Source organism: Echiichthys vipera (assembly GCF_963691815.1).
Source record: "Echiichthys vipera genome assembly, chromosome: 18".
In the NCBI taxonomy this organism is placed as follows: Eukaryota; Metazoa; Chordata; class Actinopteri; order Perciformes; family Trachinidae; genus Echiichthys; species Echiichthys vipera.
In genome coordinates this window covers 11737771-11762197 of record NC_139843.1, presented here as the reverse complement: position 1 = coordinate 11762197, position 24427 = coordinate 11737771, and the positions used below count along the sequence as shown (strand labels likewise).

The following is a 24427-nucleotide window of genomic DNA, read 5'->3' as shown; positions in this document are numbered from 1 at the left end:
TTTCGAGATGAGTGAAATGGAGAAAGAGAAAAAGAAAGAAGATAGAGATAAGGGTGGGTGGGCGTTCGGGGGGTGCTGCTGCTACTCTGGAATGCCTGGTTCTTTGTTTTAATTAATAACAGATGCTTGAACTGCTGTTTTTTTTTTACTGTGGAGCAGTTTACACTGTTGTGTGTGCATGTGTGCACTAACACTTTACAGTCTTTTTCTCAAGAGGAATCGTCCTTTCTTCCCTTAAGCTCTTTTGTGGCTGTTCCTCGTACTTTTGGGGTCATGTCATCTCATAAATGTCATTCAAATAGATTAGGTTGAGTTTTTGGTCATATCGAAGTCCCAAAATGACACAACCCTAATCTATGTGTTGGTGTGATTTAGTTTAAATCTTGTTGTTTTTTAAAGTTTATCATTTAAATTAGCTCATTTATCATCAAAAAAGATTTCTATAAATGAAAAAAGGATTTATCTGCAAGTGTTATGTTGAAGTCAGTGAGACATAATTTGTTGGATTGTTTATTTCCGTCACTGTGAAACTGGCTTAATTCCACTCTGTTGCTCTGTGATTTATGGCATCGTCCATCTTGTTCTGTATAGACCAGGCCTGCGCCTGAAAAAGCCAATTTAGTGTACTGTTTTTGTCCCTTTAACTTATTTACGGTATTCATGGGGCTTCTGTAGGCTTCTTTGTTTTGTCGTGCTTAAAGGGTTTATCTATGCATCCCAATGTCCAAAAGTGTTTGATAAGAGTTGGCCTAGTTAAAGCCAGATCATTTGGAGAGAGTAGAGACTTTTCTCATGGCAAGAAATTCTCCTTAGGTGTAACTTATCTCATTAACGACTGCTCTGATCCGTTTAACGGTTCACTAACAAGGCCAGGCAATTGTATGGTATAAAAGTACTTTTACTGGCATAGCTAGAGGATACAGGAAAGACAGGGTGAGGGTCGTGTTCAGTAGAATAATTAGGGTTGACGAGAGGGATGGCTGGAATGTCCGGGAACCTGAGGGTTGAGAATCAGGGTGCGGGTACGCCTCTGGCTTCTGGCTTCAACCCCCCAGGGTTCAAGTCCAGAACCTTATCTCATCTCATCTTCATCCGCTTATCCGGGGTCGGGTCGCGGGGGCAGCAGCTTTAGCAGGGGACCCCAAACTTCCCTTTCCCAGGCCACATTAACCAGCTCTAACTGGGGGATCCCGAGGCGGTCGCAGGCCAGTGTGGAGATCTAATCTCTCCACGTAGTTCTGGGTCTTCCCCGAGGCCTCCTACCAGCTGGACGTGCCTGGAACACCTCCCTAGGGAGGCGCCCATGGGGCATCCTTACTAGATGCCCAAACCACCTCAACTGGCTCCTTTCAACGCAAAGGAGCAGCGGCTCTACTCCGAGTTCCTCACGGGTGGCTGAACTTCTCACCCTGTCTCTAAGGGAGACTCCAGCCACCCTCCTGAGAAAACCCATTTCGGCCGCTTGTACCCGCAACCTCATTCTTTCGGTCATGACCCAAGTCCAGAACCTTCTTGTGCAAAATAATATATATACTGACACCTTTCTTTGACAAGTCTGTTCTGACCCAGAGAGATAAGTTAAACCTTCTTTGGTCATATTTCTTTAAAAAAGTATTAGTCATATTAGTCATATTACATTTGCTGACACTTGCATTATGAAACATTTTCAACAGCTTCATAATGTTTAACTGATGTTACCCTCCTTAAACCGCAGCGATAACATCGCCCCTCCATCCCACTCATTTCTTTGTGGATCCTTTCCTCCACTCTCTGGCATGCAGGCTAATCACACAAACAAGTCTCCGTCACTATGACTGTATGTGCTCCGACATGTAGCCAGTTATTATGACAGCTTACTGCATCTGCTATGTATTACTGAAAACGTATTAGATATGATATGGTGGGAAAAGTGCTCACATGTAGGGAATTCCCTGTTTACTGGGGTCTGACATCTCTCTGACGGCCCACATGACAAATGATTTGGATACAAACAGATTTGTTTTTCAGTATTTTGTTGGTCTATAAATCTAAGCCGAATCACCAACTTTATTTACCAACACAATATATGACGGCCTCTTTAATTTGATTTTTCTTTTATAGAGAGTAAGCACTGATGCACACCAAACAGTATGAAACTCCTGAAGTTGATTTCAAGGTTATAATGCAGAAAGGGAATAGCTTTTGCCGTATCAAACATTGCCGCACTGAAGGGAATTTTGACCAGCTGATTGGCCCTGATCATAATTAAACAAACTCTGATCTTATGAGATACTTTAAGATGTTCAATTTGTGCTTGTCCACAGAGCCAGCCTCCCTCAGGCATGGTTTTGCATGATATATGCTGCTCCTCTGCTCTCGGATTCAATTTCATATTTCTATGATCTTGCAGAGAATATGACAGCCTAGGGGGAAATAAAATGAATATGTAGGAATACAGACAGTGTTTTCAGATCAGTGTTAGGGGGGAACAGACAGTTAAGATATCGCTTTTTGTCACTCAGTTCATTTGAGAAAAATATTTAAGTACTTCTGCGACATGAATATATGAGCTGCGTCCTGGGGTGACTTATCCTGCATGTTTTGCCTTTGAGCCACATTAACGTATTCACATCAACAGGTTCTTATATCGTGTAGTTATTAATAATTATCATACAAGAAATTGCATGAACAGAATAGTTTGAATACAAAATCATCTGTAAGAGAAATATCTAAACAAGGTCTTTAACATCTATCTTTGGTCTCAGACGAATCCTCCCTATCGACTCTGTCTCTATCGCCCGTCTCTTTGCTTCATGATGTTTCTCTCTTTATACCGGAGAGAACACACAGATTTCATCTTCACTGGAAGCTACTCAATTTTTAGAGCTGGTATGTCATCTTATTCATATCTTCCACCTGCTTGCCATCCTAGATATGTGATAAATTGAGACGTGGGGTCACAGGTTGAGGAGATAAAGAAGAAATTCCAACTGGTGAGAAGTTTCTGTTACAACATACTGTTTCAGTATGACTCAGAGCTTTCAATGCCTTAAATATAAAAGTACCTGAGGATGTAATGCCAGTGTGACCTTGATATAAACTGCACTCCCACAAAGGGCAGGGTGGGAGTGCAGGGTTCAAAGAATAGAAATGCATTACTTTGCAATTGGCTGCAGAATACCCATTGTGCACAATTTCACAATTCCAAGGAAGAAAATCTGTATTTATTTTAACAAATAACTGTGAACTGTGTGATGTCATTATACTGGATCTGAGGTGTTTTCTCCAGAATTTGCAGCAATTGTCAGCTGTGTGGATGGATGACACACTACAAGATGAAGATAAACAAAACAGATATGAGGAAACACAATCCTTCAAGGTCCCCTAGTAGTGTGGTAGTCGAGATCAGGGCATGTCACCCTGAATGCTTAGCATATATGCTCAGAAATGCCAAAATGACTTTTTTGCGTGTCTAACGTTCATATTCGAAAAAGTGAAATCAAACGGACAGGTTGTTAAACAGTTGGGCCCGACCGATATTGGATCATTGAGACCGAAAGTCAAAAAATTATAGTGGAAAAATACACAGATTGACTGCAATGACAGTGCGGAGATGCTGGGAGCGCAGATGCGAATGACCCTGATGACTGACCAATCAGAGCAGAGGAAGGGGGGCTTACAGGCATTACAACAGAGCTTTCAGACAGAGGGTGAATACAGGTATATTCAGATAGACAGTATGAGAAAAAAAATGCGTTTTTTGAACACCAAGCATGTAAAAGTGTTCTAGTAGAAACCCAAAATACAAGTATGAACCTGAAAATGAGCGTAATATAGGACCTTTAATTCTTCCAGATTAACAACCTCACAGCTAACTAAGAAAAGTGATGTCAGATGTCTCCAAAATGTGTTTTGGATGATGCAGCGAATTAACTGACTTCAGTTAAATATGAAAGCAGAGATATTCTAAATGAATTGAGACGCACTCAAGCAACCAAGCAGCAGAGAGTCTGGGTGTTTCCAGCATTATGAGAAGGGGCAGACAGACAGTCTTTACCACACAGGAGATGAGAAGGAAGACAGAAGTGAAGCCAGACTGCTGATTGATTTCAGGAAAGCCACAGGGCCCACACACACACACACATACATACACACACACATATTAAAATACATGCTCTCCATCTCTTTTCCATGCACACACATACACTCTTCCCTCAAGGCAAGCATGTAACTCTCTAGTGCACAGGGTCAGACGAGGATTGGTTACATGAGGAATTCCCTACTTACTCCTGAAGTGACAGCTGGATTAGCCACATGTTCAGCCAGAGGGGAAAGAACACATGTTGATAATGTGCATGCCGATGTGCGTGAATGTGTGTTGTTGTTAACCTGGACATTTTCCTCTTCAGGGCATTCATTGAAAATACTTATAAGGAGGTTAAATTCCCTCACCCTTCTCTCATCCTCCTCCCATCTGTCAGGGTGTGGTGGGCCGGGAGCCTTTCCCCTTACCTGCAGTCCCTGCTCCAGCCTGTATAGACACTTCAGAGAGCTACTATGAGGAGGCTCAGCCCTATGAGGAAACTTTCAATGGTAAGACACCCAGTTGAAGGATTGTCAGATTAAATTATTGATTATCTCCTGTCTCTTTGATGAAATTCCACTGCTGTAGTATTATGAAAGAGGAATTCCTCAGATTTTCCTCTTCCTTTCTTCCTTTCCTTCCTCGTCCCTTCTTGAAAAATAAGATGTTGTTCATATATTATTTTGTAGTTCTATTTATCAACCCACACCAATGAAGTGTGTGTGAAATAAAATCATGATCAGGACAGGACAGGTCATAAGCACTGTTGCGTTTCTTGTTTGTCAGAAAACCTGAACCATAATGGAAACATTCCGACACAATAGTGACACTTGCTTACGTACATACTGTTTTTTTCTAGGAAAGTGGTTTCATGCACGGCAAGATGAACACCTCGATTAGAACACAAGCTGTTATCATGCGCTGAGACACCATGACCACATTCTTTAAGAAGCTTTGTTCTGCTGTAAAAGTGCACTAGTGTGTTTGACTGTGGTAAAAAAAAAGTTACTTGAATTGCTCATATGCAACAGTGAGAAAAGACTTTGCACTTTCCGTGCAATGTTGAAATACTTGAGGTGTTTCTTTAGAAGCGCTGCATTGGTTAAATATCATTATACCGCAGCTGTGAAGTGGTTAATTGGCCAGAGGATGCATGTCATTGTTCACACAATCTCATCTTACCATTGCTGAAGTGAGCAATAAACAATAGTTTTATTGGCAAGTTTTGATATATTATGATATACTAACAAAGATCAATAGGGTTAATTGAAGACCCTATTTAATTTATGTATTTTGTAACAGTGGACTAATTCAAATTCTTTTCTTTTTTTTTTTTTTTTACAGTGGTCTTATCTACAAATATTTTTTAAAGGCATTTTTCCTTTCGATTTCTCCCCCCAATCTTGCTGCTTTCTTCTTCTCCTTCTTCCTATTTCCTTTGATGTTGTTTAGATCTGGACTGTTTTGGCCTCCTCTCAGGGCCCTGGATGCGAGTGCAGAGCTCTGACAATGTGGTCTATGCTGTTATCAACAGGGGTAGCTACCTCTCTATCAGTGGATGCGTGTTTATGTATGGCATGTGCACGGGCCAGTCAGCATGTCCTCAGCCCTCATTGTCCAGCATGACCAGAGCAGCATCTTGCATGTGCAGAATCAACTTCATGTCAAGACTTGTGACCAAAGTCATTGATCAATCAGCCCCATCTTATCAATTTCCTCCATTTGTTGTTTTCCTTTTCATCATATCTTTTCTTCTGTCACCATCGTTCATCAATACTTTAACAGCTTATTTGCAGCCTGGCTGTTGCAAAGGAAATCCTCTTCCATTGAAGAAGGTCATCAAGATCAAGAAGTCAGGCTCAAGCTCATTTAACAGCGTAGCGTGTGCTGCTGCTACTTGTGCCCTTTCGTGTGACTTTGCCTCTTTGTTTTAGTTGCTTATCACGTTTCTCGCTTTTGTTTCTTAGACGATGTGGATGCAGTTAGCAGTTCATATGAATCTTACGATGAGGAGGAAGTGACCACTAGAGGAAAGTCACCGTCAACACAGCATCAGTGGCCGTCAGCCGAGGCGTCCATTGAGCTCATGAAGGACGCTCGGATCTGTGCCTTCCTGTGGAGGAAGAAGTGGCTGGGACAGTGGGCCAAACAGCTGTGTGTCATCAAAGACCATCGCCTGCTGGTGGGTAAAATATATCGGAAAATCTTAATTAATGCCCCAGTGAGGTTTAGTGTGTAACAATTAAGGTCATGATCAGGTTTTATGACTAGTAGGGTTTGTTTATTATAGCAGTTCAATGTAACTTGACATGGAAAAAGATTAAAGTAAGCAAACCCTCAAAATATATTTAAACTCCACACTTATCACATGCTTGTTTTGCCACTTATTTTTAGAATGGAAAATATGTAAATCAAGCTGTATACAACTGTAGTACAGTACAGTCAATGTAGGAAAGGCAGCCTGTTATGGTTATCTTTTGGTTCTCTCCTCATTTTGGCTGAGAATGATGAGAAAGATCAACCATGTCATAGAACTTAAATGCCAGTGGCCTGTAACTGGGACATATTTAGGGAAATACACAGAATTGTTTTATTTATCATAGCTGTACATTTATAATAGCTTTAATGAACAGGGAAGCAAATTACTTTGTAAAGGGTCTCTCAGCTCTTTGGAGCAATGCACTACAGACAGACAAAGTTAGCAACTAGCTGGTGAAGAAAATGGAACTGCTTGCAGCTAAAGAGCTAAAAGTTTTTCTCAGTAGTTGTCAGACACTAAAACAGAGCTAAAATGAGAATGACTTATGCACCATTTATCAGGTAGAAACAAACCAATAAACAACCAAATGAATTCTAATGTTGCTCTGCATCTGCTGGTTGTTTAACGCATCTGTTTGCTTACACGTTCGCCATATTAGGCCTACCTTAATTATATAATAATGTGTCAATATTGTGTTTTACCGTTTGTCGCACTTCCCCCAAAGTGACCAAAAATGCAGTTAATGCAGATTTAAGCACCGAGCTAGAGCTCTGAGGCAATTAGCCTAGCTTAGCTGAGCAGGGTAAAACCAAACAGCTATCCAGGCTCTTTTTTAAAGTTATAGTAGCCAGAGCCTCTAAATCTCACTATAAACTTAATTGTATTTAATTTGTTTAATAAGTACACAAATTGTTATGTTAAAAAAAAGGTGGTTTTATGGGGAGTTATGTGCTTTAACTATTTCTTTAGTCGGACATAGGTACTTCCCAAGGCTGCTCAGAAGTGCTGGATGGATGAATAAACTGATTTTTGTCAAGAAATTGTTACAACACACCTCTAAGTACAGAAATTGCTGTTAGTACATTTGTGTACATATTAAATTAAATAGATATAAAGATAGTGTGCCGGTAGCAATATGTTTTAATTTCAAAGAGAGCCAGGCTAGATGGTTCCCCTGCTTTGAATCTTTATGCTAGCTCGGCTAATCACCGCCCAACCCTAGTTCAAGATTATTATTATTATTATTTTTGTCTAACTCTCTTGTTTCTTGTCAAATAGTCTGTTGTAATTGATCTTTTGTGAAAAAGCATTACGTTTTAACTCGTTTCTATTTGCTGGGGTTTCACATCCCCATCATCAAAATCCTTTCAATTACTGATAGTATCTGCCTGTAATATTCAGCTGGTGCCTGCAGTCAGCCTTTTTAAAATCATAAAGTTGAGTAACAGTGTTATGTCTCAGTGCTATAAGAGCTCCAAGGAGCAGACGCCTCTGCTGGATGTGAGTCTGCTAGGCTGCAGTGTGGTCTACAAGGAGAAGCAGCTGAAGAGAAAAGAGCACAAATTGAAGGTCATTCCAGTGGGAGGAGAGGCCATCGTGCTGGGCCTCCAGAGCAAGGAGCAGACGGAGCAGTGGCTGAGGGTAAGACTCAAACACTGTGCCGGGCCGTATTATTTTACAATCATATGTTATGACTAATTTTTTAATGTTAATTCTGCAGTTTTGATTATGATTTGATTAATATAATCCAATTATGTTGACACTGATCAACCTCTTGTTCATTAGGTGATTCAGGAGATCAGTCCCAAGCCGACTGAAAGCTGTGACACCCAACACTCTGTGTCTGACTCCCCTAGGCTCATTTGTACAAAGGTACGCCGACTTTGAAGATTTGTGCTTTGGCGTATATGTCGTTCTATGATCAGACAACAGTTCTGTTTTTGTCATACTTAGTATTTCTGAGGAACATGTCTACTAAATGACTAAAATGTTGATCTGAACGTTCAGGGAGAACTGAGTGAGAGATACTCAGTGGCTTCAGAGAGCGGCAGCAGCACTGACAGCCATGCTGAGACTCCAGAAAACAAAGATGGTGAGTCACTCACACAGTTTTTTTTACACAAACTTGAGTCAGTCCACAATATGGTTTTAGGCCTATGGTGCAGCTGTGAGTATCTGATACGGAAAATGTTTTTAAAATCATATCAAGAATTCTTCTTTTCCCCTCCACAGTGAAGAAAAAATATGGTGCAGGTTTGAAGTTCAGCAACCTCATGAACATTGGCAAGAAAAAACCCTCCTCGTTGGAGAGCCCGGAGAAATGTGTGGACACCTCAGGTGAGCAGAGATCTACTGTATGTGTTGCAGGTGCAGTCTCTATCCTTTGACACAGTTACGGTCTGTTCTGTAGCCCTTGCTGGGTGTTCATACTCTATCTGTAGTTATTTTATACCAGACTAAACATGTCAACATTTTCCCATGTAGCCTTCTGATAGTCATAATTAGACACCATTTAGTCTGGAGAATTGGCCTGATAGCTTTGAATGAAAAAGTTGTTTCTTTTCGACACACAAAACATTTGATCATTTTCAGCCACCAATATACTACCACAACAGCTTTTTAGCTCTGATTTAAAGTGGACATACAGTATTATGCTCATGTTCAGGTTCATTGTACCTTGGGGTCCTAATACAGAAATGTTTACATGTTTTAATGTACTACTTTTTTTACTAACTACCTTTTTCCCACTGTCTAAATGTACCTGTATCCACCCTCTGTCTGAAACGCTCCGTTTTAGTGACTGTCTCTTTAAGCCCACAATTGGTCAGCGTTTCTGGGTCTTTCACATCTAAAAACAGGCTGTGCATTTGCAAAACCAAACAGTTTTCCGTTTGATTGCATGCACTGTAACCATTGGTGAGGTCCAATGGCCATGAAAGTTGAAAGTTTTGGGTAACATAAAGCAATACATTACAGGTACCTCATGATAAACTTACCTCTTTCCTCTGTCAGGCTACCTCAACGTGTTGGTCAACAGCCAATGGCGGACCTGCTGGTGTCTTATAAAAAACGGACAGCTATGGTTTTACCAAGACAAGGGCAAGAACAAAGTGAGCCAGCCGGCCGTGAGCCTCGGGGGCTGCAGTGTTTTGCCCGACCCCAGCCCCGAGCACCTGTACTCCTTTAAGATCGACATGGATGGCACACAGCTGGCAACCCTGGAGGTAACCAAACCACCGTCTGTTCTTGTGCTTTGCAACAGCTCTGCAAATGTTTTGGATCTAAATAAATGGTCTGACCCTAATCCTTTCGTCTTACCCGTCATTTGGTTGCGTCAGAATTATCCGGTTGGTAACAAGTTAGACAAACTGTTTACAGCAGATTATATTAATATCTGGTGGGATGCAGTATTGTGCACTTCCGGTCGTCACGTTTGCCTAAGCACTTACTTACTTACTATGTAGGAGAGGACAGGTTGCTGTTGATCCGAGTAATAACCAGAAGTCTTAACAAGTCTGGAGTAAAGACAAACGTCAGCGTCTCTCAAAGACAAAATGGTGCACAGTTTCTTATGGCAAACACTACTATGTTGTCATTTCATCACTTTCTGCTGACATCAAACTGAGCTTGTGTAATATTCACAAGGGTGGTCTGCGTGTTTGTGTGCATATTTTTGTGTGTGTGTGTGTGTGTGTGTGTGTGTGCGTGAAGGGTGTGGGTGTACTAGAATTTTGAGGTCTAATGCTACACCCTTTTCCATTAGGTTTCCAGTACCACCCTGCTACAGTGCATATTTGGTCATAGGCCATGGAATTTAATGTTTAGTCTTGAGGGGCTCTGTCACAGTTATGGTTTACGTTTTTCTTCGCTTTTTTTTTTAACCACAAATTGAAATTTACCAAGTCCAGTATTTACCAAAACAAACAAAACACTTCAACAAGGTTATCACCTATTTCATTTCATTCAATCTTTTCTGGTTATTGAAAGGAGCTTAAACTGAATACTTGTCTGTTTTTAAAAGGCAATACATATTCTTAATAGTCAGAAAACTGCAAATTAGATGAGTCAAACTGCTCAGCTCAAGGATATTAGACATTTCATTTCTTAAAAGGTTTTGCACATTAAAATCGGCTGGGAACCTATGCTGTAGAAATTATTTTTAATTACAAAGTGACAGATAATAACAACATAAACCATGAGCTGGTTTTAAACTCATGATGTTGCAAGTGCAATGTATGCACTAAATGCACTTTTATCTACTCTTTCCTCTCCTCTCCTCTCCTCTTTCAGGCTAAGACGTCCGCAGACATGGGCCATTGGCTGGGCCTCTTGCTGTCAGAGACGGGGTGCAAGATGGACCCAGAAGAGCTGACTTACGACTACGTCAACGCTGAGAGGATCTCCAGCATAGTCAATGCTGCCAAGACTTCCCTATAGTAAGATCCTTACTTCTGTCCACTTTAAGGTGTCCCACTGCTGGATGCATACTCGTGCACGACATTCAAGCGGGACCTCTCTGTGTATATGCGTGTGTCCCTCTAGCTTGATGCAGAGGAGGTATTCAGAGCCAAACACCTACATCGACACCCCGCCCTCCATCTCTCACAACTCTGATGAACTGTATGATGATGTGGCGTCTATAGCTGATCCAGAGGTATGTTCTTTTACGATCAAAACACTTGATCTTCTTCACTTATCAGTAGTTTTTTTCTGTTGAGTTATGAAAAAACAGCTGTCACATAATGTAGTCTACGTTTTTCCCTAAACGCTAAAATATCGCAAACATTTTTGCAGAATAAATAAATTTTACACTGACTGATTGTCAAACTAAGGATAACTGATTTTTTCAGGTTAAATTAGGCATGTAAAATCAGATGCACAAGGCTCATAAAACCTGCAGGTTTTTACTTCAGCATCGGTGTTGATTGGGGTAGCACTCCTTCAAACAGAAAAGAATGATCCTTAAAATCATGTGAAGCATTGTCTTTTGTTTTTTTAAGAAGAACCTGTAGCCTCTCTGCTCTGTTTTGTAAACAGTTTTGAATTTCAGTTTCCTTTTTACATGGACTCACTCAATCAGGCCACTTTCCATCACATCACTCACTTCCTACTCCTGTGTTATACAGGATGCTGAAGAGAGCGGCTTGCCAGACAGCGAGGACAACAATCCTCAGGAACATAATGAAACAAATGTGAAGGACTCAGTGGGAGCAGAACAGGATGCTGACAGGATTTACCTGGACCTAGTCCCTGTACGCTCCTTCCTCCATACGTCCAGTGGGGGTAAAGCCCCCCCTGCCAAAGAAACTTCTATAAATTCCCCAGTCCCAGTAGAGGACCAGAAGGACCCATCATCTCAAATGAAAGAGGTAGGTAACAGGGACTTATTTGCTGTATTTGGAGAAAATAACTTTGGATTAATATGTTGTATTAATTTAAAATTCTATGCATCGATTCCAGCTTGTTTCAACTAACCGTACTGAGCCTGATCCAACACCTGTGTTGAATGGAACAAGTTCGACCTCTGTTACCAGCAAACCAGAACAAGAGCAACCCCCCACTCCCGCTCCACCGCAGCCACAACCAGTCAAGACCTCATCCCAAGGCCAGGAGACCCCCAAGAGGACAAGTTTGGGAATCCCACAGGCCTTCAACTCCTCAGGGGTACAGATCCATAAAGGCCCAACTGGGCTCCCTCACAGTCCTCACCCCCTGCGGCCTAAGTCACATACCATAGGTGAGGACAACAGAACAGTTGGGTTTGGAAAGTACAACAACATTAAAGTTGAAAATAGTGTTAAAATAATGAAGCTTTAGTGAGTAGATGGAGCTAAGATTGTTTTCTTTGACACCGAGTGAGATTACTGCTGTACTCTTACATTACCACAGTGCCCTCTAGTGAAAAACTGCATCCACTGCAGTCAAAAGCATGATAAAATATGGATGTTGTTCCACTTGTAAATGAGATCAAATATACAAAATTTTAATGATTAATTCCAAGGGTGTCCCGGTGCGGTCGAAGGGAAGCTGGGCAAGAATCGCACAGAGGCTGACATGCGGCGCTACATTGATGAGCGTGACCGTCTGGAGAGAGAGAGGGAGGAGGTGAGGAGCAGCCTGGCAAACCTGAAGAAGGAGAGAAGGGAAACCAAAGAGGAGCTCAGTGCCTGTCAAGGTAGTACATCTGCACCTTCTTTGATACATGACTACTCCTTTTTACACTGATCTGTGCGACTGACTGACAGCTGTTTGTCATCCACAGACCCCAAGCAGCAGGCCTCATTAGAAGCTTGTTTGAAGCAAAAGGAGGAGGCGTGCCGGGAGGCGGAGAACCGCAGGGTAGAGGTGGAGCTAAGACTGATGGAAGTGAAGGAAAGTCTGAAGAAAGTAGAGTCAGGGCCTTTCACACTAGGAACCACACTGGACAGCAGCCTCCAGGACACACCCACGGTGAGTGTACATCAGGGTGAACACAGGGAATTGATTCCAAACCTACCACTCTCTAGAACTAGGTTAATTCACTCCCTAACTACTGTCTCTACTGTTTCACTCTCAGCCTAAAGCAGCAACCCTGCCTGCTCCTCAGACATCATCACTCCAATCCTACAACATTAGCGTCAGTGCAGACTCATCCTCCCCCGTCAACTCTGCCTCAGCACTGAAGAACAGACCGGCCTCCATCATGGCCACCAAAGGAAAAGTCCTGCAGAAAGCTAAGGTGAGACTACAGATTTCTGTACACTCAAAGCACACATGGTTACAGGATAACAAGATAATTGAGTTCCACAGAGCACAAGAATGTATACAATTTATGATTGCATATACGTTATACTGTCAAAATACTGGTTTCATCCCTTTTTGTATTAACAGGAGTGGGAGAAGAAATCCACGACCTAGAATGAAGCTTGAATGCCCTTTGACCTCTTAAGTCCACAAGTTCCTCTTGGTCTGGTCTGCTGTCCACAACAGGAAATGCCGCTTTACCAGACCAGACAGTCAAATCAACATCCCTCATCCTGATCACCTTCTTGCCAAGACTATAAAGAGCCAATCAGAGAAATGCACAAGCCGTCTTCTCAAACACCACTGGATAACCTGAGTTTCAATTTCTTTTCAAGTTGTTTTTTCTCCATTTGCCATTGGGAGGACTTTGCCGAAGCAGCATTTTGGTCTAACAATCGTTCTTGATAATGATGCACAAATGGGATGTTGTGACATTGAAAACAGCCAAACATTTGAAACCACCCAGACAGAAAAGACACCCCTTGACTTAAATTGGCCATTTTGTACACTCTAGATTGTAGCTTGGTTCATATATGCTGGTAGCCAAGATGTAAATATATTTACACCATTATTCAGCCTCATTTGGCTTGTATTGCTAGCTAAAAATGCACTTTTTATTCAAATAAAAATGTACTGACAACAATGCTTGCTTGAAATTTGTTCATGAAAAGGTCTCCTTTGGCCTTTACACATGTCAGTCCTGCTCATCTGTTAAAAATGGACCAAAGGCTTGAAATGCTTTGAAATTTGCACATACTTCCAGACACTGGAAGCGTGCTGCATTAAGATTTAACAGGGTAATTAGAGTTAACTCATTATCTTCCCACTAATCACGTTATAAAGCATTCATGAAGGGGAGTCATTGGATGATAGGATGTTATCCTGGCAAACATAAAAAAATAAATATATATATATATATATTATCGCTTATGTGCTTTACAGGTTGCAGGATTCTACTGTACAGTAAATATCAATTTTTTAAATCTTTTTTTTAATTATGGAAGGGTTTTTTTTCCTTTCCCCAAAAGTGACACTGGTAAAGTACAGGGTAAGTTTAAGTATAAATCCAGCCTATTTCTAAGTGTAATACAGTATACAGTAGCAGTGACATTAATAATGAAATACATATATTGATGAAATAATTTTACTCATGATACATCGTATATACAGCTTGTTTTTGCCACACATTTGATGTTTTTGTCTTGTTTGAGAGGAGATCATACAATACAAATAATAAAATCATGTCAGATATACAATCTTATATAATATAAAAGTTTTCATCTTTGAATAGACAACAGAACCATATTGAGGAAAAAAATGGCAGTGATAAAGTAGGACACTGCAGTAGAAGTATATACAGTTTGACGGCACAAGTGCAAGCTTAAATATTGAAACAGTAACATTGGTTTTCCCTTTGCTCCATTTTGTACCTGCAAACATCCTTGGCTCTTAAGTGTCCATAAGTGACTTGTTCCTGTGTCTAGTATGTGTGTTTGTGTGTGTATCAGGCAGTGTGTCTCCTACGATGCAGTTTGTAGTGATGCAGTAGCTCTTGGTGACTCTTTTTCTGCCTGCTCTTCTTTCTGAGACCAACGGGCCTCGGAAGATCTCCTCTGGATGACAACCTGCTGCTTCCTACGGACAAACCACAGAGTAACTCATGTGTGCATGCAAATAATGCTGTTGCAACAAGGACTTTGTGATCAGATACAGGTATATTAATTACATACAGTGTGAGACTAAATGTAGTAAGGATAGTGAAATTATCATAAAAGGAAGGCAGGAAGATGGAAGCAAAGGAATGAAGATAGAAAATAAGTTATTATTATCATTAATGCCACTGACTTGTTTCACAGTGAGGTCCTTCATAGCCTTGGCACTGACAGCGGAAGCTCCCTCCGGACAGGATGCAGGTCCCATCATTCATACATGGGTTGGGCTTGCATAGGTTTACCGGCTTTTTAACCTCTAATTGAAGGACAAGTATCAAAAATCAGCTGGTTACAATAACTTAATGTTCACATATTCCCATAGTCCCTTAGCATTTTCCATCTTTTTTTAACTTCTTCCTAGTGCCTATAGAAACTGTTCTGAAAAGGTTCGGTACTTTCCTGAATTCTCACCTGAACACAGCATCTGCACCAAGACATCCTCAAAATACTTGAGATCCTCATAAGACGGCACCGCGATCATGTGCTCCTCTGAACCAGCAATCTGTAGCAGCCTCTCTCTCTGTACATCTCCAATACCGATCACAAATACTGAAACGCCATTATCTCTTATCTTCCGAGCTGGAACAGCAGCGTCATCCCCGCCTGAACCGTCCGTCACCACCACCACAGCCTTGTTGACACCAGGTCGTGCGCCTTTGGCCGCCGTCAGGACGTTGGAATGGATGTGAAGTAAAGCGGCCCCTGTTGAAGCCACTCCGCCCAAGTAGTTGGCATCATTTATGGCCTTGAGGATGGCAGAACCCGTCTCGTGGGTGTCCAGGTTGAAGACAGTGGTGGGTCTCCGACCGTAGGCCACGAGTGCAACTTGAGCCACGTCGCGGTTGATGTCAAACTGAACGGTGATGCTGCGTACAAAGTCACGCAGGGTGGCAAAGTTATCTGGGCTGACACCACCTGAGGCATCCAGGGCAAACACCAGGTCTACTGCTTGGCCCAGACAACCTGAAAAACATTTATTTTTTTGTTTAATAAGGTTTCTTCTTCTAAGGAAGTGTTGACCAAGTGATTTTTTTGCTGCATGATATTTAGTGCATTTCTTGGATGAGCATGCATTTCTCTCTCTTAAAGGGGAATGAACTGGATTCTAATGTAAAATGGATACTGTAATAGGTATTAAGGAGTCAGTCAATCAGTCAGCACCTTGTGTATCCACACTGCAGATCTTAGCCTTGAGCTCAGGGATCTTGGCACTGAACTCAGGTGGTGTGTAGGTGATAGTCCTCTGTGGATTTCCTGTGATATTATTCAGTTGTCCCCTTAAGTAGTCTGGTCCCACCCCTATCAGGAAGATCTCTCTGTCTCGTGCATATTTAGAAGGCTCTACCACCTCGTCGGCAGCAGGAGTGGCAGTAAGCAGCACCACCACACGGGGCAGGTCGTCTGTGACGTCTGCAAACACTGGCGCGCTCACAAAGCCGTGACGTGTGACATAGCGAAGTGCCTGGCCAGTCAGGGTCTTGCCGCCGATTGGTTGAAGTGCCTCCAGAGCCTTAAGCAGACCCTTTATGTCTCCTTTGAAGTTGTTCACTGGGGCCTCGACTCTGGTCTCTCCGCCAAACACCGCCAGGCCAACTCTACTGGGGCTGTCAGACCCGATCACAGTGCGCAGAAAGCGCTTTAAGAAGGACTTGAGGCGGAGGAAGCCTTCCAAGGTGAGCGTGGCGGAGCCCTCCACCAGGAACAGTAAGTCTACGGAGCAGTCCAGGGATAATGCAGGAGCTGAGGAGAGATGGAGGGTCAAGTTAGTTTGTTGAAGAGAAAGTGTTCAGCCAGAGGGGCGTTACAAATATCTTTGTAAGTTTGAAGACAGTGTACAGACCACAGTGTGGGTCTCCTCCATAACCAGGTGGACATATGCAGTGGTAACCCTCTGAACCTTCTGATACACATGTGCCACCATTCAGACATGGCTGAGAGTCGCAGGGATCTACAAAATGAAGGAGAGAAAGGGAAACAGAAAGAAAGAGAGAGAGAGAGAGGGGGGGGGGGGGCAGGATGTTACACAAATATACAGTACATCATCTCATAGAGAGAGAGAAAGAAAGAGAGAGAATGGTTACCTGGACAGATAGTCCGATGGCAGACTGACTGGTGTCTCTTGTACACCTTGTTGTACCTGAAACACACACATTTGAATGAACACAACATTTTACATGTTCCTTTTTTGGGGTTGAAAATGAATTAATGGAATGTGAAATTCATTTTCTCTCAAGTAAATCAAATTTCCTTGCCTATCAGTTAATAAACTACAAAATATGATAACTAACTCACATGGAAGGCATGAGGTATGTAAGGGATACTGTAAATAAAGAACGGGCCAGTCATTATTGTAAACTTAACCCTGACAAAGTGACTCAGCTTTTGAATCACCCTGAAACACTTAAATTCGCAATAATAACCCGCTCACTTTACATCAACTCGCTCATTACACAGCAATAACTTAACACAATAGACCGTAGAATGCCATAACTTACCAATTTAGAATCAAGTGTTGATGAAAGACATGTAATAACGACATTGACACATCTTATATGGGATTATATACACCAAGTGTTGTACAAGCAGCAGTCCTACTTTAAAAAAAAAATTAAGCTATTGAAAACAAATTGCTGACAGCTTAGTGTATTTATTAAAAATTAGATTTGTAAGATCAAATGAAAAGTTGTGATGGTTCGACAGTGAACTGCTGTGAGAGGGTCTGATAGAAGCACACTTGTTTTTATTATTAACACCCTCACACTAACACAGCACATTAACACATGGGAGTAACCCTGTTTTACAACAGCAGTCTTGTGGTTCATTGAGCAATGCACAACAAGTGTTACATATTTGGTTCCAGTGCACACATTGTTTGACCCAGTCTGATCCAGAATGACAGAATGACTATTGATATGGTGTTTTCAGTTTCAGTGAATAACGGGTTTTCTCTGGGGAAAGTGCAGAAATACATCATATAAAGACTGTTTTCGTGACTTCAGGTGAAGAAAACAACAATAATACTATTTATGCACACTTGCCTGTAGTATGGACAGAGAGACGTGTATGGGGAATATCCCTTGGAGCCTTTCCAACACATGTAATTCCCCTGCAGCTCTTTCACTGTCTCCAGTGTTTTCCTCTCGCAGGGAAATGACTCCATCTGACAGCCTGGGGAACAAGAAGGGACAGGTGGGGATATGAAGGGATGTTGAGTGGGGGCAAGAACTGGAAAGAATTGGTGAGAGGAAGACAAAAAATGAATTTATCTAGGGAGGGGACAGTCATAACTGCAAAGTGTTGCAGAGGAATCCCACCTGCAGGAGTGGCATTGCAGACAGCAAAGGTGGCCAGTGTGGTGTGCAGGCCATTGACAGCGTCGGAGAAATGCTCTGCAAAGAAAACGTGGCTCTCCATTGGCTCGCTGGCCAAAGCATGTAGCTCTTCCCATCTGGAAAACAAACCATTAATAAAAAGTAAATAAAAAGTAGTGGTTCGGATCTATTATTAATTGGCAATGATCGTTAACAAACCTGGGGTAGCGAATGCCAACGGCAAACAAGACCACGCCCGTCTCTTTGAGCTGTGCAGCCGCCTGCATCACGTTGCCCTGAGACCTCCCATCTGATAAGAGGATGGCGATCCGGGCCGCAGTGGAGGAGTTACGGCCGCCTGGGAAACCTTTCCTCAGCACATATTTTAGAGCCAGGCCTGTCTGGGTGCTGCCTCCCCTGGGAATTCAGAGTTTGGAGAACTGTTTTACCTTATTGTTAGAACGTTACTGAAACAGAACAATTACACAATGTGTATTGCACTACAGAAGCTAGCAGAGTTAATAATCTACCAAATATCACTGCCAAAGTAAACTTCATACCATTTTGGGGTGGGTTCCTGTTTTAGTTCTTAGTATTGGCTTAAATTCCATCACCCCAGGGCTCAAGAAACTTATTTAAAACCTATTATATTTCTTTAAAAAAGACAGTCAGAGCAGGAGCCTTTAATCTCACTACTCGACACAAAGAAACAGATTCACAGTGTCTCATTAATGTTGGGAGACAGAACTGCTTAAACAAAGGTAGTTTGTGGGTTTTTAGATGCCATACTATCATATTACCATCTTTTTGTGTCTGCTTGGAGAACTGAAACTACAGAACATTATAGTGAAAGATTTAAAGGCCTTCGGGCATGATTGAAAGATTCCTTGAACAGATTTATTTCAATAACACGATGTATTGGTTTTCAGACAGAGTTGATTGAACACTGAACTAAAATTAAACTGGTTAACAAGCACGTTGTTATCCATATATTTGGTCACATTGTTGGTCAGGAGTAGAGGGAATTATTGCAAAGTAGGAGTTTTATAGCAGGCCTATAAAACAGTACTGTTTGTAATGTAAGTTACACAAAAATTTACATGAATAAACATGTACATACTTTCACACTGAACTTCAAGTAACAGATGGGTTATTAAACGGGCCTACTGGGCACAGGCCTAGGGACCCAAAGTGGCATGGCCCCCCGACCTTCACCTGAAAAATGTCACTCAAAGAACGCACTGATCCGATAAAAGTTGGCTGAAGCATAACAAAGTCTGTTTCCTCAAACCAAAATGCCATGTGGTTTGAACGTACACACACACACAGACACACACACACACACACACACACACACACACACACACACACACACACACACACACACACACACACACACACACACACACACACACACACACACACACACACACACACACACACACACAGACACACACACACACACACACACACACACACACACACACACACACACACACACACACACACACACACACACACACACACACACACACACACACACACACACACACAGTGTCAGTTTGTGCATCCAAAATCCAGTGACAACATGTGGTGTACCCCTCTAATCTGAAATTAATTTGTTTTCCTTTTCAGTTAGCATTACTGTTTTGCCATTATTGCCAACTCATCAATGTGGTAGGTAAGTTTCTGCATGCCAAAAAAGAGGAGATCACCAACACCTTTCACCTGTGTGTACTCAAAAACGGCAAAGCTGTTTTCAACATCCTCAAACTGATGTTTCTGCTCATCTGCACTGTTTTAAGAAGAGCAGTCACAATCCCACTATGATAAAGTGTTTTGCATCCTAAAATATTCTTTGTCTGAGGGTGAAATGAGATGAGAGGAGAAACACACCTATAAGAAACTTTCTTCATGTGCTTTTTCAGCTCTTGTTTGGTGGTGTACGAGTCCAAGGCGAACTCCAACCGGGGAGTGGAACCGAACTGAATGAAGCCGACTCTCACCTGGACGGGGGTGGGATAGCATGAATAATGATTGACATGAGAGAAAGAGCGAGAGGGGGGCGTAAGAGGTAGAACATAAAAGAACAGAGAGATAACAAACCTTGTCTGGTCCAATGTCCAGTGCTTGACAGAGCTTGATGGCGAAGTGTTTGGACCGCTCAAAGCTGCCCTTCCCAACGCTGTGAGAACCATCCATGAGGAAAAGGACGTCCATGGCTGCTGAGCACTGCATCACTTCCCAGGGAAACAAACACGCACAAACACAGTTTAACACTCTGGATATATCGATAAAAATGTAGGTTCAAACTCATTCACTGTCACTATTCTGTAATGGCATTGGGGGATAATCTTGGTTAGGGATCAAATGTGCATGAAAATAATACCTTGACATAATAAGAGGCAATAACAGCTTAGCATGACAGAGCTCATTTTTACACTCACAAAACCATCACTGAGCAAAAAGCATGTCTGAACTTGCTGGTGGCATAAATAATGTTAGCGTTGCTGTAATGTTAGAAGCTGATCCTGAAGAGGACCCCTAGAGAGAGGGAGAGTGTGCCGTCTGTCTGTGTACTGTATGGGAAAGTCACCTCCAAACACCTTCCTCTGTGGCACAGACACCAGGCTAATGAGACCACCCACCATCTCAGAGGATTCTTTCAACGTGTTGTCACTTTGAACAACTTAATTCACTCACTCATCACTCATCTTCAACCAATTATCCGGGGTCGGGTTGCGGGGGCAGCAGCTCTAGCAGGGGACCCCAAACTTCCCTTTCCCAGGCCACATTAAACAGCTCTAACTGGGGGATCCTGAGGCGTTCCCAGGCCAGTGTGGAGATATAATCTCTCCACCTGGTCTTCCCAGAGGCCTCCTCCCAGCATTTACTACAACGTAACTGCGTTATACTTTTTTTTTTTGCGTAACCCTGTCTGCATCAGATCCTGCACATACTGTCACTTTAACCTTTATACACTTTGCTACAATACATGGTTTGCACAGCGGAATTATCTCTCTACTCACTTTCTCCTGCTGAGTTGATCTTTATGATGTTCTCATGGTTGGTTTGGATCTCCTGCACCGAGGCGCCCTGCCGGACTAGGAGGGACAAACATTTAGATTTAGATGCAGTAGGTTTTTTTTCAAGAATAACATTAAAAAAACATAATAAGCAAGACAAATAATCACACTGATCTATAAAACCTCAACTCATCTCCATGCTGTGTCAATGTGGAACCGTTAAAAACACTATTACAGCCTTCAGAAGTTAAATAAAATTATAAATTGGATGCTGTCCCTGAAGCCAACACAGTTAGCTGACTCCCGCTTGACCCTTTCCGCGATGGATAATTAAGTATTCAAAGCTAATGCGAATGGACAAGTGAAGAAAACCATTCTTCCTCTCCGTTCACTGAAAGGACGTCGCTCTATTCAGGCACACGTTCAGCCCAAAGAGGAGCGAGGGGCATGTGATTTCCTGGTCAGAAACCCACGTGAACACGCCTTGTTGTCCCCGGTAACCCCGACAGGTCACAGAGGCATTTGTCCATCACGTAGATGGAGCGCTTGAGTGGTTTTACATGCATCTCCACATTAAAACAGACGCAGGGCTTCTCTACAATCACAGTACGGAAAGAAAATTAATGTTTGTCCCTGTTAACTTTGCTGTAATGCTTCAGGCTGTCGATTTAGTACCTGCTAAATCCGTTGACTTAGGTGAAGGAGGACAGAAACATCAAAGACGGCTTCCATGTACAGAAGTTCAATGGTCTGAGCTAGGGTTATATAACCTATGTAAAAGTAATTTTTTATAAGTTTCAGTTTAAGTAGTCTTATTGTTAAAAGTCGAATTAAACTAAAAATCTTGATGTAATTTACACTATTTTATTTTAGTAATAATAGAGCCACTGACTTCACATTCCTTTTTAAATGACCATGATATATACGTCTTTACATAAAGTCTTTCATCATCAATTCACTCGATGGATTAACACCCCCCTTCTCTCAATCCTGACCCTTTAATCTGCCTCTAATTCCATCAGTCCAGCCCCAAAGTCCTCCTGACAGGGAAAGTTACTGGCAAGCTGCTTTTCTCATGGTCAGCGGGGCCCCACGGCTCTGAACAGTCTGTCTATTCAGCCAAGTGCCTCTAGCAAAATAACTATGTATCTTTAATGTCTGTGAATGAAGACATAGCCTATCAGGAACAAGATAATTAGCAAGAATCCCCAGGTCGAGGAGTTGATGTTTAATTAGCGTGAATCCCACCATAGTCTGGGAGATAGAAGGAATATTCCCTTGAAATCAGAGTTGAAAAACTAGGATGAGCTCTTACCTATCTTGGAACTTTAACCTGACAGGCTGGATAACATGGATATCTAGCTGGTGAAGCACCGCAACATGCTATCTGTGTTGTCAACACTGGAGGAAAAAGGGGGCCTTCTTGACAAGGTGAAACAGTCTGGTTTGCGCAAATTCAAAGTCTTAAAATGTTCAGTAATAAATAGTTAAGATGGCGCTAAAGCTGTCATTTTTGAAAAGAACTCACAGATTATATTGCCTTACCACTCCCCTCTTACCCCTCAGGCAAATACTCTCAGGTCCGAGAGAGAACAACTGACGATACGCTATAAAAGCAATGCAAAATTTGACTTGCCCTGAAACAAGCAGCATTTTAAGCACAAGAGGATATCACTTTGAAGGGAAGATAACTGGGATTGTTCAGCACTGGAAACTCGACAGGTTTATGCAGTAAAATATCCTGTAAAGAATCTCAGGTCGACCAGAGGAGCATCAGTGATACATCTACCACCATGCAGTCAACCTCGACCTCAGATATGCTCACAAATGCAATACATTTAACATTTATTACAATAACATAATTGTTTTTTTCTGCAAACACTTAAACCCGAAACAGTCGTGAGGTTAACAAACTTTGGACAGAGCCAGGCCAGCTGTTCCCAACTTTAAGCTAGGCTAAACTAATTGACGGCTAGCTGTAGCTGGATATCCAATTGCAAAAAAGTGGACAATGTTATATTGTGTACATTTTAATAAGTGAGTTGTAGAAGTGTTGGCAAGTGCAATTTGTTTCCTTTGGACAGAGCCACCCTATTTGTCCTCTTGTCTTTAGACTATGCTAGCTTTAGCCTCATATACTGTAGAGATACGAAAGTGGTATCAATCTTCTCATCTAAGTCGCAAAAAAGAGCACCCTATTTCCTAAACGGTTTTTAGTAATAACTGTTTTTTATTTAATTTTCTACACAAAAGAAATACACAAATCTAAATAAAAACTTTAAAACGCAACAACAACAACAACAACAACAACAACAGCCTGAATTTAGGAGGTGTTAGTAGATAGATTTCTTTTCGTTTGGACCAGCGCTACAATAGAGTGTGGCCAAGTAGGACTTTGGACAAAGCCAGGCTAGCGGTTTCCACCTGTCCCAAGTATTGATGAGGCTAAGCTAAAGTTTGGTGGCTGTAGTCTCTAATAACTCTTGACAGGATGTGGAACTGTCGGTTTCTCTGATAAGACATGAAAGTTCAAATAGGGATGTAGGCTACAGTGTAACCACTTAATGTATTCTCAGACTACAAGAAGACGACTGAATGATTGTGTAGGCACATTTTTTTGTATATTTGATACATTATAAACCTCCAAACCTGTACTCAGGGCAGTTCTTTATCTAAAGTCTCTAAATAAAGACGTACAGAAGGAAACCGAATGCAACGGTAATAAGACCAATCAGCCGACCTTGTAGAAGCAGCACCATGGAGAGGAGGGAGAGGAGGGAGAGATGGATATCAGGGAGCATGTCGAGACCTGGAATGATAAACAAAGGCAAACACTTAGCAACAAGATGCAACACAATACACACAAGAGCAGATGAGGGACTGTGTGAGAGTTAAGTGAGGGAAAAAAGTCAGAATCAAATTCATCTTTGTACCTCTTGGGAACTCTGACCCCAGGCTGGTAACCACTGACCTATATGTCGGGCAAAGACAAATTGTGCACAAGCCAGGAAGTGATAAGTACTATTTTTTGCCCCTTTTTTTTCTTTTAACGTTTGTTTTATGTTTTGTATCATTTCACTATTTTTCTTTTTAAAGGAAGACTTGTAATCAAGTGGAAAGGAATGACAAAATACGGTTCAGGTTGTAGAAGGGGGAGGCTAAAATGAGAGAGGAGAAGTGAAGTTAGGTCAGTGTAACCTGCCTCAAGGACCCGAGTACACCCTCAGCATGTATTCACAGCTCACAGGGGGTCGAGCCGTGACCTTTCAAAG

At 41.9% G+C, this 24427-nt stretch overlaps 2 protein-coding genes across 4 annotated transcripts in view; one reads left to right on the top strand and one right to left on the bottom strand.

Annotated features, from left to right (window-relative positions):
- Window positions 1-13700, top strand: part of afap1l2 (actin filament associated protein 1-like 2) — a 36535-nt gene extending 22835 nt beyond the window's left edge. For 2 of the 3 annotated variants that reach the window (XM_083933229.1, XM_083933231.1), the window contains 16 exons: window positions 4461-4572; window positions 5516-5599; window positions 6031-6245; window positions 7785-7964; window positions 8109-8195; window positions 8331-8415; window positions 8556-8660; window positions 9336-9547; window positions 10614-10759; window positions 10866-10977; window positions 11450-11692; window positions 11784-12060; window positions 12325-12498; window positions 12586-12773; window positions 12880-13041; window positions 13194-13700. In XM_083933229.1, the coding sequence (XP_083789355.1) occupies window positions 4461-4572; window positions 5516-5599; window positions 6031-6245; window positions 7785-7964; window positions 8109-8195; window positions 8331-8415; window positions 8556-8660; window positions 9336-9547; window positions 10614-10759; window positions 10866-10977; window positions 11450-11692; window positions 11784-12060; window positions 12325-12498; window positions 12586-12773; window positions 12880-13041; window positions 13194-13220 (2409 nt within the window). In that variant the 3' untranslated portion in view covers window positions 13221-13700. The remainder of the gene's footprint in view (window positions 1-4460; window positions 4573-5515; window positions 5600-6030; window positions 6246-7784; window positions 7965-8108; window positions 8196-8330; window positions 8416-8555; window positions 8661-9335; window positions 9548-10613; window positions 10760-10865; window positions 10978-11449; window positions 11693-11783; window positions 12061-12324; window positions 12499-12585; window positions 12774-12879; window positions 13042-13193) is intronic. The other variant, XM_083933230.1, reaches the window with a different exon arrangement.
- Window positions 13701-14610: 910 nt separating this feature from the next.
- Window positions 14611-23956, bottom strand: vwa2 (von Willebrand factor A domain containing 2; the record flags this gene model as incomplete). Its single annotated transcript, XM_083932378.1, has 13 exons — window positions 14611-14741; window positions 14952-15074; window positions 15230-15781; window positions 15980-16558; window positions 16659-16766; window positions 16900-16955; window positions 17851-17986; window positions 18133-18266; window positions 18349-18546; window positions 20026-20135; window positions 20236-20369; window positions 21159-21233; window positions 23896-23956. The coding sequence occupies 13 exons, from the start codon at window positions 23954-23956 to the stop codon at window positions 14611-14613; spliced, it is 2397 nt and encodes a 798-aa protein (XP_083788504.1).
- Between the last annotated feature and the right edge of the window lie 471 nt (window positions 23957-24427).